Here is a 14,576-nt window from a genome sequence, read left to right on the forward strand (position 1 = left end):
CACTTCCACGAACAAAAGCGAAGTTCTGCGTATTTTTCCTGACGTCTGCAAGTGACAGCAAGCCTTAAACGCGACCAAAACGGCGCTTTGTGTGTGAGAAGTGGAATGATGTCGTTCCCTCCCTCCATCCGTCTGCTCCCTCCTCCTGAAGCCTAAAATAAAAAACGACACACAACGCCGCGCCGAGTAGGATGAGACGCGTCCCGGGACGTTACAGGGCAATTTCACTGTCTGCAAAATAGTTTTCTTTCATCACCTGGATCAATCAACATGGTAAGAAAAAAAAATGTTTTTTAAATGCATCATTCTTCTGTTTATTTTCACTGAATTACCTGGTTGCAATATGTCATATTTTATCCAATCTGAAAATGTAATGACACCAGAACTACACTTTACTTGTGAATGTGCAAGTTTGAGGAGAAAACTGTTTTACATTTTAATCCTTCTGAGTCTGGTTGTTTATCTTACAAATGTCATTCAACAGTGAAAAATCATCTAATGGGATGTTCTCCCTCCAGAGATGACAATAAATTCTCAGCATGTTGAAACACGACTGCTGGAAGCGCTTAGAAAAACATCAGACTGCTGTAATAAAGCTGGTCTGTGCTCGACTTTTTTTAAATTTTTTTACTGTAATCCAAATTACTGAATGCCATTTGTTTTTATAACTTAAAAATGTTTGTACATAAATTAGCGAAAAGGCCCATCTAAAATTAATTCAACTCAGTTTATTTATATAGTTCCAATCAGAGGTGGTAACTAGTTGTACTTAGTTGCATTTACTTGAGTAACTTTTTTGAAAACAATTTCAGTTAGGAGGAGTTTTAGAACACAATACTTTTTACTTTTACTTGAATAAAGTTTCTGAATACTCTACTCACTGTGAGTAACTTCATCATCAACAAACATATTTTAACCAAAATTCATCAGACAAGAAAACACACCTAGAGTTTATGGTAGAGTGGGACCTCTTGTTTATACACAGGCTTTGTTTTTCTTGTTACTTTCTATTATGTATTTGAAGGTCAAGAAAATCCAGTAAGTACTATATATTGTCACAAAAAGTACCTAACCTTGTTCTAACACATGACAAGGTTATAAGTTAGAACAACATATAACCTACACACACACACACACACTACCTACTGTAAATATTTGTTTAGTAGTTTGAAGTGTTTCTTTCTCCCTAAATTTACAGTGTTGTCAGAGTTTATAATATTTTTTTTATTTCTGTTGTTAAAGTATCAGAATTTGCACATGATTTAAGACTTTGTTTTAATCTAACATTTTTAAATGCAGTATAAAATCAGGTGCTATGATGAAACAGTCAAGTGACCTTTTTATGAAATACTTTTTTACTCTTAATTGAGTAATTTCATGGGTCGCTACTTTTTACTTTTACTTGAGCAAAAATATTTTTAAAGTAGTGTGATACTCTTACTTATGTAACATTTTTGGTACATTTGACATTTTTGTTTAGAAATATTCAGTAATGTCCGCTTAAATTTTCTTTGCGTGCTTATTTTAATTAAATCCAACCACACAATGCAAATAAATAAGAAAATTATCATTTAAAACAATTTTCCTTTTTTCAATTTATTTTATATATACATAAAATGTATAATAATTCTATCTACATTACATTATATAAGTATTTAAATAAAATAATTCACATTAAATACTTTTGACAATTGTAACATTTTAGTTATTATTGTACCTTTCTTTACCTTGATTTAATATTTAGTATATTTGTTTCCTCAGGACTACACATGGTTTTATTTATTTTTGTATATTACTCATCTTTTGGTGCTTATGAAGCAGTTATTAGTTGCCCATTCATATCCTTATTCTTAAATGTTTGTGTTGGAAGTGACTGATTTGTTTTGTTTTTTCTGTGTTTGTTGCTGCTAGAAACATTCATCTTCTTTACATTTTCCTCCACAGAGAGAGTGCATCTCCATCCATGTGGGCCAGGCAGGCGTTCAGACTGGAAATGCATGCTGGGAGCTGTTCTGCCTGGAGCATGGTGTCGGTCCTGATGGCGTTTTCCTGAACGGTCCTGTAGCTCCAAATTGCCGTGAAGATCCGTTCAACACTTTCTTCAACACTGGGAGTTTTGGTCGTCACGTTCCCAGAGCGCTCTTCGTCGACCTGGAGCCCACAGTGATCGGTGAGCAGATCCTTACAGTCCTAAAAGTATTAAACTAATTTTAATTTTCACTTCCTGCCAAAGGTCTGATTTGCAAGTTTCTGTCATGAAGACAATACATCGTGGACAGGAAATTTTTTCCCTTCCTCTTTTCTGTCTTCTCACCTGAAGTTTTAGTTCTTTGCTACAACACATTTTCAGAGATTACTATGTTTATTTAATGTTCTTGGTAAAATAAACCTCTAAAATTTCTCTGATTAATTGATTTTGTTGGCTGAAAGTCAGTCTGAGGGAAAGTAGCTCAAAAAGCCCACATTTGATGTCTTCTCCAGGGCCGTTTCTAGCTTTGTGAGGGCCCAAAGCGAGATGCTGTTGGGGACCCACAAAAATAACTTTTATAAATAACTTTTCAGCAAGATATTGGAATAAATTATTCCTTAATACTGATAGAAAAAGTACTACAGTAGTTCTATAGGCAGATTATTTCACTTATAACATTTTAATAATCTCCCAATGAAACTAGTACGTTTTCACCAATATTATGGCATTATTTACTTAAAACAAGCTCTTATATCTTGCTGAAAAGTAACAGATAAGTTAGTTCTGTCTAATTTCAAGTGTACTGAGATATTTGCATTAGAAACCAAAAATACTCGCTAAGACATTGTTTTTGAAGTGAAAACATCAATCCTATATGTCAAGAAAAAAGACAAATTTTGAGAGTTTAAACATTTCTGCTATAAAATCTGAATAAACAACTTGCGAGACACAAAACCTTGAGGACTGGATTTTGTGACAGGATATTTTTTTGTAGAAATTTTCTGAGTTTTTTTTTGCAGACATTTACCCATGGTTAAAGCAGCCAGCTGAAATGAAAACTAAAACAGACATCCAGTTAGATTCTGCCTTTTCTGTATTTAATTTTTCTCTCCAGACGAAGTGAGGGTTGGGAAGTACAGAGAACTCTTCCATCCTGAGCAGCTGATCTCTGGAAAGGAGGACGCGGCCAACAACTACGCTCGAGGACATTACACCGTCGGGAAGGAAATCATCGATGGAGTCATGGAGCGCGTCCGGAAAATGGTCAGTAATTAAATGTGGGAGTAGCGCTGGACAATGCATCGATACTTTGTAATAGACACGTGATCAGTATCAATAGATAATACATTTGATAGAATATTCAATATATAGAATATTGACTGAACTCCTTTTGTAGAACTGCGCAGCATTCTGGAAGATGTAGGCAGAGGAAAGGCTTTAGCCAGCTAAGGAAGCTTAGTGGCATCACCTACCTCACTCACTCTTAGGTTGCCTAGCAACTCATTCATTCTTTGGTTACCTAGCAACAACTTGCTGAGTTAACTTGCACGGCAGCAGTATAAGGTTCCGCCACTTTGTCTCATAACTGCTTAAAAGTAATGCGACCTGTATTTGATCTTTTCATGACAGTCTGAACAACACAGGTCGGATTCTTTTCAAATGCGACCCAGGCCACTTGGGTATCCCATTCGTATCCATTTCAAATGTGACCTAACGTTCAGGTCACATTCATCTGACCTGAACGTCATTGATACTCGACAAACATCACTATTCTGCAGGAAGACAAACAACCATGACAGACTGTAATGAGGATTAAGTTGTTAATATGCTGCTCCGGTTGGTCAATAACTTCAAATGTGTAAGCTATCCTCCACCCTTAGCATCCATGTTTACTTCTGCTGAGCACTTCTTCTTTTTATGGCGATTGGCAAAACACTGAGAATGCAGATGCTATTGCGCCCTCTACTGTGCATGCGGGACACTTTCAGGTCGTTTGCCCGTTCACACTGGAGATCACATACAGGTTGCATATATTTGGAAGAGTGAACGGCCACGGCAAAAAAACCCAATTTGACAAAAAATCGGAATTGGGTCACTTCAGACTGCAGTGTGAATGCAGCCTAACAATAATTTAGAGCAAACAATGTAATGAACAAGTATTTTATAGCCCATAAACCTATCCAAACCTGTTCAAGGAAGCATATAGGTCACGTTGAGGTTTGCAACAAGATAAAATGTGAAAAAGTTCAAGTCTTTTATTTTACCTACTGATACTCCTGAATGATTGGCCGTACTTTTTACCAACTACTGCCTTTATCTTCTCAGACGGATCAGTGCACAGGCCTGCAGGGTTTCCTCGTCTTTCACAGCTTTGGAGGGGGCACCGGCTCCGGCTTCACCTCCCTCCTAATGGAGCGTCTCTCACTGGACTACGGCAAGAAATCCAAGCTGGAGTTTGCCGTCTACCCAGCACCCCAGGTCTCCACTGCGGTGGTGGAGCCCTACAACGCCATCCTGACCACCCACACCACCTTGGAGCACTCTGACTGTGCCTTCATGGTGGACAATGAGGCAATCTACGACATCTGCCGCCGCAATATGGACATCGAGACTCCCGGTTACATCAATCTCAACAGGCTGATTGGTCAGATCGTTTCCTCAATCACCGCCTCGCTTCGCTTTGACGGGGCTCTCAACGTTGACCTGACGGAGTTCCAGACCAACTTGGTCCCGTTTCCACGCGTCCACTTCCCGCTGGTTACCTACTCGCCCATCATCTCGGCTGAGAAGGCCTACCACGAGCAGCTGACCGTGGCGGAGATCACCAGCTCCTGCTTCGAACCAACCAATCAGATGGTGAAGTGTGATCCTCGTCGCGGCAAGTACATGGCATGCTGCATGCTGTACAGAGGGGATGTTGTCCCGAAGGATGTGAACGCCGCCATAGCTAGTATAAAGACCAGACGCTCCATCCAGTTTGTTGACTGGTGCCCCACTGGCTTTAAGGTTAGCTCCACAGGACTAAGCTTAGAAATAAAACAAAAAGTATGGAAATTTGTTTCTTTCCCAACTTTGTTCCATGTCTCATCTCTGTCTGTCCTTCCTTTTTATGCCCTTTCTTCCTTGTATTCTTCATTTCTTCTCTTCATTTTTTGCTTTATGCTTCCTTCATCCCACCTGATTTCCTTATTTCATTCCTTCCCTCCTTTTTGTACCTTTTTACTTTCTTGCCTGCCTGGCTTCTTATTCTACCCTCCCTTTCTTTATTACGTCCTTCTACCATTGTGTCCACCATCCATTTCTTCCTTGTGTTGTTCTTTCCTTCCTTGTACCCTGTGTAGGATGTGCCATCTGTGTAGGGCACAAGGAGTTTTGTTGCTGCTTTGTATCATTCTTCCTTCTCTTTGCTATATCCTTCCTTTCTGCATTCCTTCATTCATTCTTTCCTTCCTTCCTTGTGTCCTTGCATCCTTGACTTACCTGCATTCCTTCCTTGCAAGGAACAATACCTTCCTTGTTGCAAGAAAGGAATGAAGGTAGACATCTTTCCTTCATTCCTTTGTTGTCTCCTACCTTTATTCCTTCCTTGTGTCCAACCTTAATTCCTTCCTGGTCTACTTCTATTTGTTCCTTGCATTGTTGCTTCCTTTCTTGTGTCCTTCCTCTATTACTGCCTTGTCATTCTTACTTTTCTTCACTCTACCTTCTTTGTGTCCTACCTCTGTTCCTTAGTTGTGTCCTACTACCATTGCTGCCTTGTCATTCTTCCTCCCCGTCCTTCCATTCTTGTCCCACCTCCGTTCCTACCTTGTCCTTCCTTCAATGTGTCCTACCGTCCATGTGTCCTTCCTTGTATTATTCTATCCTTTCTTTTCTTGATTTTATCCTACCTCCATTCCTTGCATTGAGTCCTCCCTTTTCCTTCTTTTTCTTGCTTCCTGTCCTTTATGTCCTATTTCCTTGTGTCCTTCTTTCAAAGCCTGGAAACTCATTAATTTTCATGTTTTTATTTTTGAAGGACTGGAAACTCTTAGACCTTGAGTCTAGACAATTATGGTTCTTTATCAAGAAACATGGAAGAACCTTTCACCACTATAAATATCCGAAATGTGACTCCAGATCTCTTGTAAATGTTGTCTTCCCATCCACAGGTGGGCATTAATTACCAGCCTCCGACTGCGGTGCCTGGCGGAGACCTGGCCAGTGTCCAGAGGGCGGTGTGCATGCTGAGCAACACCACCGCCATCGCTGAGGCCTGGTCCCGCCTCGACCACAAGTTCGACCTCATGTACGCCAAGCGTGCGTTCGTTCACTGGTACGTGGGCGAAGGCATGGAGGAGGGGGAGTTTGCCGAAGCCAGAGAGGACCTGGCCTGTTTGGAAAAAGATTACGAAGAGCTGGGTCGGATGAGCTCCGACTCTGAAGATGAAGAAGTTTAATATCCAGATATTTCTAAATATTTTCCAAGCTGGAGCTAAATAGAAAATATTAGAGCCTTGTAAAGTGTTACTTTTCCAAGCCCGTTGTTTGAGAAGGCACAAAATGAAACCGGATTTTAAATGTACTTTGAAATGAACTGAAATTAAATTTGTTTTGCAGGAACACAATTAGATGCTGCTTAAGGAAGGTGCTAGCTTCATCATTTACCTCTAATCCCACTATTGTAAGACTCATTCAGAAATTCTAGAAAATTTTAACTAAAACCACACAAGATACTTCATAGTTTAAAACCTACAACACTGTTACACATTACTTTGGTATTAAATCTGTTTTTTGAGGGGGAAAGTATGTACCACCTCTGTTTTTTAATTTCTTCTTTTTGCTTTTATATCACATTTAAATTGTCAAACAAGACTAATTTTAGACTAATTCAACTTAAATGTATACAAAAAGTTATTTTTAATGATGAATTTATTTATTGATGAGGGGAAAAAACTCTTATGGAAGCGCTTATCTGCCACGGCTAAGAAAATAATGCAAAAGCAGTTTCCCTCGTGATAAGATTTTAAAATACATCCCCCTTATAACTTCTTACTCTTTCTTCTAGATCAAGAGTTTCCAAAGTTTTCCAATACAGCCCCATAAACACAATTAGCTTCTGGTGGGGGTCACCCCTTTTGCAAACCCACAGACAGTGCTACAAAATATTTAAAGAAATATGAATTTTTCTCATATATATTCCCTATTCAATAACTATTACATTCATTTAACATAAATGCTGCCTCATACCTTCTAATTTTAGTTGGCCATGAGTTCTTACGGTTTTTGCATAGACCTTTCCATTTCGGGCTTGCTAGCTTAACGACCAAAGCAGCTTCAAACTTTAAATGGCAGCCAATCAGAAAGATGAGAACGGTAAACATTTAAATAAATGATTTTAACTTGTGTTTTTAAATTATTTAAAAATAGATTATATTTTAAGATAAAAATATTATTAAGAATTTGTGATTAAAAGATATAAAATTTTTCTGTTTGCCTCTAGCTTTCTGAGGCACCCTAGCGCCCTCTGGTGGCATCCATTTTAAAAACACCATTCTAGACATGACCATTCTCATTTAAACAAGAGCATATATTGGTTTTGACTATATTTAAAACTTGTTAAATCAAGACCAAAAACATTAGTTAAAAAGAGAATGTTTCTTGTTATGATCAGTTTTATGTCACAGTTTCCTCTGTTAACAGAAGAGGAAACTTTTATTAAAAGAAAGTTATACTGCTCATATTTGTTTTCCTAGGTGTGGGTGTTAAATGCTTCCCTTGTTTCTTTTCTTCTGTCTTTACTGTTTATTTTTCATGGGGACAAGTGATGAGTATAAACAAAAACATAACACCACAACATTTGTAGATGTGATGTGATTTACTAGTTTACACTTTAAAAGATAATAAATTATAAAATGTCATACATAACATAGATCCTAAAATAAAATTCAAACAAACCACAATAAAAAGAGGGCAGTAATTTCTCTCTAATCCAGTTATTGGTTATGCCACCCTGCTGTCAGGTGTTTTCAGTAAGTGGCGATGAGTCTTTTTTTACATTTCTGTGGTGGGATTTGATCCTCCCTTTTTGGCAAATTTGTTGCATTTCAGCTGGATTGGAGAGTTTTTGGATGTGAGCAATCTGTTTCAGATGATTCCACATCTTGACCCTCGAATTTTGGACTTATATACACACTTTCCAAAAAGTCCCTCCTTGGTTTTCTTAGTCATCTTAGCATTTTCCCCAAAAAAAGCCTTTTGGGAATTAGCAAGACATTTTATTGGAGAGTTTCAGATGGACCTTTGTGTTCTTTTTAGTCAGCAGAAGATTTCCCCTTCATACTTTCCCATGGATGTAGTATTTGCTCAGTTCATGGTTCATCCAATCACAGCAAGTCATTATAAAGCAGCAATGCAACCCCAAACCATCACTGCTATCTCATATGCCTATTGGTATGGTGTTATTTATCTGAAAGTCTGTTGTAGTTTTGTGCCAGACGTGATAAGAAACCCACCTTCCAGAAAGATCCACTCTGTTGCATTTAGGGAAATGTGATCTTTTTCGTCCAAAATGATTTTGGCCTTTAAACCGTCAAACTTTAGACAGCCCTATTTTAAAGGCATCATTAAAGGTGACAAGTACTATACCATCTGTGATTTTGTTAAAAACAAACAAAAAAAAAAAACCATGTATTTCTTAACATGAGATTTTCCCCTGCTGTAAATATACTCTAAGTTGGATTTTCTATGTTTTGACAGTATTAAATGATGCTACTCCCTTTTAAAGTGCATTACTCATGTTGGTCAGCGATGCCAATGAATGCCGTCAACACTAGATAGCCAAATGTCAATAAAGTGCAAGTTTTACCCCACAGAAGGAGTTTACAGTGAAGCCAATTGGAAGGTCATCACAATATGTATGGAGATGGTTGACAGAAGGCCAGTTCATTAGTTAAAATGGTGAGATCGGCTGCTTATATAGTTTGGAGATGACCAACAAAAAGACATAATGTTTGAAGGCTAAATTAAAGTTTCAAGTCAGGAATGCATGTGCAGAAAAAACAGAAGGTTTTTGTGGTGAAAGAGGACAGATGTGACAGAGGTGAGATGGAGGCGACTCCTTAAGAGAGCAATCAAAGGAAGAAGTAGTAAATGTTTTTGTCAAAAGGTAGAACAATGAACAGCAGCAGATGGTGAGCTCTGACCTGAACATAATGGAGTCAGTCTGAAAGGACAGGAAGAGACTGACTGACTGAATCCACTGAACTGACTTCTTTGACATGTTCGACAAGTCACAAGAAAGACTCAATCAGTTTGGTGGTTCTTTTAAACTCATCATTGTTATGAACTTTTTTTTATTTTAAATCAAATAACACACACAAAACAAAGTCCTGTCAAATTACAGGAAGTCTTGTGTACATTTGTGAAATATTTTGTTTACGTTATGATGTGTTTAAGCCAACCAACTGCTTTGCAACTGAAAAACGTGTCTGTGGTTGTTCTGCTGTTCGGCGGCAGATGTTTCCAACCGTTTGTGAGGAACAACCAATCAAACTTCCCACTCTGGCTATTTAAACAACGAGTCCCGGCCAGCCTCTGAGGTGTCACCTGCTCAAGATCCATCCGCGAGAAAGTAAACATATTACATCTTTTTTATTATTCAAATTACTTGTATCCCAATCCGTGTGTTTTAATTACCTCTCTTTATGAATCGACACGCCATTACTGTGCGTTGTCACCAGCTGCCAGTTTCAGGTTATTGACGAAGTGGAGGAAAAGTTGGGAGTCGTTACATCTGCTGGTGTATTACATAGATTTTACACTCATGAAAAGGCGTCGCCTGGTTGGCTGATCGTGTAATGACGAAAATCAAGAATCCACAAGAAACAATCTACCATCCAAACTGTATCCAAGTAAATAATATGTGGAAAATATTTATCTGAAGTGCTAAGGTCATATGAACACATCTTGAAGGATGTACATGTTTTAAAAGTGAAAGTAGAGTAAAGCCACGATGCATAATTCCAATTAAACATATTTTATATTACTCAGTAATAAAGCCACTTATTAATTCAGAATAGAAAAACATTTGTATTATTACTGACTCATATGTACACATATAGGGCCTACTACTGAATAAAAGAAGGAATTGGTCTTAGTTTAATATATATATTATCATCATCTATGTTTGCAATTAGACAAAACATTTTTTAAAAGTTTTTTTTTAACAAAGTAATCAGTTTCCTACAATCTGTGCATAAGACTCAACAAACATGTGGAAGAAAGTGATCTAACCAGATGAGAGAAAAGCTGAATACCACAGTTAAACATGGTGGTGGTAGCATCATGCTGTGGGAATGTTTTATAACAGGGATAGGAAACCAGTTTCCATATCAGAGTTGATGTGAAGATACACAGAGCCTCAGGTAAAATTTCTAATAAATTAAAATATGACTGAAAAGTTCATTTATTTCAGTAACTCAATTCAATAAGTGAAACAAATCATAGGTTAATTAAACATAAAGATGCTTTCATGCCTTTATTTTTCTTAATTATGATGATCTTCTGCTTACAGTTGATGAAAATATCCACATTTGAAATCATATTACATAAAGTCACGACCTCCTGCACTTAATAATCTATGTTTATAGAAACGCTAAACAATCTAACTTGGGTCCAGGACTGTAGCCCAAAAGATGCACACCACACTATTAAGATTTTCATCTTTTTAAATGCGAAAAGGACAAGCAAGGCACTTTATATTAGTGAAGAATGCTAATAATGAAACAAGAGAAGTGTCCAAACTGAAAACCTTTGGTATTTTTTTCCTATGGGTGGGTGGCTTCCAAACTAAAACAACTTTAATTTCATTGTTATTAGCTAGTTATTTCGAAACTGATTTGATTACCTTATTTAATCAAACGTTGTTTTTAATAATATTTTATTTGTAACTTTTTAGGACTTTGTAACTGACTCGTTCTTTCACGTTTGGGTGTTGCCTAATGCATTATGAACCTACTAAAAGACCTTAATTTCATCGCACTTCTACTAAACAACTGGATGCATTCTTTTCCATTATTACTATTTACCACGAATAAAGTCAAAAATCTTTTAAGGAAGTTCATTGCAAAACAATTAAACGCCCGTATACAGCAGTTATTACAGTGCAAGACTGCAGAGAGTGATGTATCTGCCGAGCATCACGTAGAACAGTGCGGTGTCTAGTTTTTTAGGCGGACGTGCTCACTGCCTTGGAACATTCTCTTCACTGTGCGTGGATGTGTGTGTATGTGTTTCGGTTAGATGTGTGTGAGAGTGTAATCTGCCTCCTCTCGTGTTGATGTCGACGCGCTGCAGGCCGACTGTGACTGGTGAATAACCGGAACAAAAAAAAATAATAAAAAAATTAATAAAAACAACAAAACACCTTCAGCCTGACCGCAGCACGCCGATCCCCTGAGTCACAACTCCGCTGGGTCCCGAACGACCATGAGCCTGCCTCGGCCGGACGAGTTCAAGCCTCCCCCGGAGTGCCCGGTCTTCGAGCCCAGCTGGGAAGAATTTCGAGATCCTTATGCTTTCATCAACAAGATCCGGCCCATCGCAGAGAGGACGGGGATCTGCAAAGTCCGGCCGCCGCCGGTGAGTGCGCCGAGTTGTTTTATTCGGTTTCTGAGGGCGCGGATGCTGAGTTAGTTCGGCTTTAGATGGACCGAGCGCTAGGATTTAAAGGGACTGTTCAACATGGCGGATACACACCGCGGTCCTCATTCTTTGTGCTGCAGCCGTTAGCTTGTTCTCATTTACCCTGTCCTAACCCAGATATACAGCTCTAATGAGGTGTACTAGCAGTCGTGTGTTTGTTGCGGGGTGTTAAATCCGGATTATAGTCGGAGGTCAATAAAGCCTCGGTGGTGGTCCGGTCATTGATCCTCTCTGTTGGCAGGCTAACCTTAGCTATACCTGTCATAATGAGGCTATCAGCTTTGACACCAGCAGCTATGCGGAAGCTATTCGGCTCCTGAAAGCATAACAAGAAAATGCGGATGATAAAAATAAAGTGAATGACATTTGGCTTCATCTTTTACCGTGTTTGTCCTTTTAATGGCCTTAAAGCCATGAAGCTGACTTTCATAATTATTAATTTATTTAGTTGAAGAGCATCCACAGAGTGAGTCCCATCACTTTCATGGTCACTTTCTAACAAAAACCCGACCCAGAGTGTGTTTAATTTTTAATTCACACGTTAATATATACATATTTTTAACTGTTATGTAAGATGTTCTTGTTAAGTATGGATTTTTAAAAAGTGGAGGAAAAAAGTCCATCCTACTAAATCAAGTTATGACCTTTGAAGTATTGCTAAAAGCGCAATATTGCTAAACATTTTATTGATGCAGGCTATAATGATATGAGCAACCACATAATCAGCCAGGGTTCATGTATGAGCCTGTGTTGAAGGGTGTTGTCCTCCATGTTGGCTTTGTGGTAAGCTGGACTATTGAGTTGAGTCTTCCATCTGGCCATTTTGTCTGTCAGTGGGGGATGTTGGCTACAGACTTAAAGCAAAGAACTTGGGGCTCATTTTGTTACTTTGGGTGTTTTTGACACTGTATATATATATTTGTTTTTTTTTAAAAAGAAGTGTTTACATTACAAAATGATCTACAGGGATGTGAAAAGGTATATCCTCCCATACAGACTTCTTGCGTTTTTATTGTTTTTGTCCCCCTTATGCAGATTTTAACACCAGTTGAAGATCAGCTGAGTAAATAAAACATGTGGGTTTTCAAGTTAAGGTTTCATTTAAGCTAGATGAACCATTCTGAGCCTTTGTGAAAAAAGTAATCAGTCACTAATCCAAATAATCTGGTGACAACTATGCAGAAGAACATTGCCCCATTCTTTTTTTGTGAATCGTCTTAATTTAGCCACACCGGAAAGTTTTAAAGCATGAACAGCTTGTTTAAAACCATGGCACAGCAGATATAATTCTGCGATTTGACTCAGCTGCTACATAACTTTAGCTGCTTTTTTGTTTAGCTATTCAGTGCTAGACTTGGCCGTGTGCTTTCAATCATTGTTCTGCTGCATAAATCAAGTCAGAGGTGAGTAGAAGACCCAAAACTTGTACTCACGTAAGGGTAGCATTTCGTTTTTGTCCAGAACAGTCTGTAATGTTATTTTACACATTATATTGTGTAAAATAAAGTGAATGTGAACGGAAGCAGCTGGAAGTCTCACTTTTCTACGTACAAGAAGATGCGAGCAAAGTGCCCAAAAACTCAAATAAGAGAACCACTACTTCCACATATTTTTACTCAAGTAAAAGTAAAAAGTAGCATTCAAGAAAATATTCAGCTAAGAGTAAGAAAGTATTTAGTAAAATAAAATTAGCATTTCAAATGTAATGTGTACTTGAGGTGACCTTGAGTGTTGAGTGTACAAATAAAATGTGCTATTATTATTATTATTATTATTATTATTATTATTATTATTATTAACTGATCATAGCATTTGATTTAATACTTTAATTATGTAATCAGACAGAAAAAATCTAGTTATGTGTAAATTCTGATATTTTAAAGCCTAAAACGAAAAAAATATAGATAACTATTACAAATAAAAATATTCAAGCTGAATAAACACTTTTACAAATAAATATATTTCAGTATAAAACTTACAAACTAATACTTACAGTATGTAATGCATATTTATGCTAAAACAAGATAAAAATACTTCCAGTTTTCACTTGACCTCCAAATAATATTTGGATAACAAAGCTTGTGTACAAACAGGAGGTCTCACTTTAACATAAAGAGTAGGCCTGCATCTGGTGCATTTTTAGTTAGAATATGTATATTCTTCATTCAGTGAAGTTACTGTCACTGGGTAGAGTATCCTGAGATTTTACTCAAGTAACTATATTTATTCTTCATAATAATATTACTAAAGTAAAAGTAAAAAGTACGTAAAACGACTCCTAAAAGTAAATTTTTTTCAAGTACCTCTGCTTAAGGTGAGTAAGGTTTTCCTATAGCAAGTCATTACACTTAATAGTCCCAGAGCATTACACTACTACCACCATACATGACTGTCTGAAGGTTTTTCTGAAATATTGTTAGTTTTATTCCAGATTTAATGGGATGCAAACCTTCGAGAAAGTTTCACTTTTGTCTTATCAGTCCACTAAAATTATTCCCTGGACTCCAGCAGTCTCTCTCTATCTTATTGTTAAATCATGAACTCTGACCTTTACTGAGGCAGGTGAGGCCTGCACTGTTTTTTTAGATGTAGTTTGGCATTCTTTTGCGACTTCCTGGTTGAGTCGATGATTGCTCTCGGAGCAGTTTTTATAGGCTGGCTACCTCTGGAAGGGTTTCATGTTTCCTTATTTGTCGATAATGACTCTCACTGAGAATCACTGGAGCTCCAAAACCTTAGAAACGACCTTTTGACCTTCCCCAGACAGTCATCTGCTCTTAAATCTGTTTAGATTGGGGCATGCTTCTTGACGCCTTTTAGCCTACTTCATGTTCCTAGACAGGTTCTATTAACTAATTTCCTAAATGTACACATGTAATTCTAATCAGGCTTGCTTGATTCATAAAGCTTTAGTCATTTTAAT

General features: G+C 37.7%; 2 protein-coding genes across 3 annotated transcripts in view; both read left to right on the top strand.

The window, feature by feature from the left end:
- The first annotated feature begins 153 nt into the window (after nucleotides 1-153).
- tuba5 (tubulin alpha 5) lies at nucleotides 154-7,648 on the top strand. Its single transcript, XM_028010140.1, has 5 exons — nucleotides 154-273; nucleotides 1,945-2,170; nucleotides 3,084-3,232; nucleotides 4,295-4,975; nucleotides 6,121-7,648. Exons 1-5 carry the CDS (start codon nucleotides 271-273, stop codon nucleotides 6,406-6,408), a joined length of 1,347 nt encoding a protein of 448 aa, XP_027865941.1. The 5' UTR covers nucleotides 154-270; the 3' UTR covers nucleotides 6,409-7,648.
- A 3,393-nt stretch (nucleotides 7,649-11,041) lies between these two features.
- kdm5bb (lysine demethylase 5Bb) overlaps nucleotides 11,042-14,576 on the top strand; it is a 30,442-nt gene continuing 26,907 nt past the window's right edge. Inside the window, exon 1 of one of the 2 annotated variants that reach the window (XM_028010135.1) lies at nucleotides 11,042-11,590. In XM_028010135.1, the coding sequence (XP_027865936.1) occupies nucleotides 11,438-11,590 (153 nt within the window). In that variant the 5' untranslated portion in view covers nucleotides 11,042-11,437. The remainder of the gene's footprint in view (nucleotides 11,591-14,576) is intronic. The other variant, XM_028010134.1, reaches the window with a different exon arrangement.

Source organism: Xiphophorus couchianus, chromosome 24 (assembly GCF_001444195.1).
Source record: "Xiphophorus couchianus chromosome 24, X_couchianus-1.0, whole genome shotgun sequence".
Taxonomy (NCBI): Eukaryota; Metazoa; Chordata; class Actinopteri; order Cyprinodontiformes; family Poeciliidae; genus Xiphophorus; species Xiphophorus couchianus.

Excerpts from the sequence above, each read along its gene's own strand:
- tuba5 (XM_028010140.1), top strand. Across the intron at positions 2,171-3,083 it reads CCTGGAGCCCACAGTGATCG|ACGAAGTGAGGGTTGGGAAG; the intron begins GTGAGCAGATCC and ends TTTTCTCTCCAG. Across the intron at positions 4,976-6,120 it reads GGTGCCCCACTGGCTTTAAG|GTGGGCATTAATTACCAGCC; the intron begins GTTAGCTCCACA and ends TCCCATCCACAG.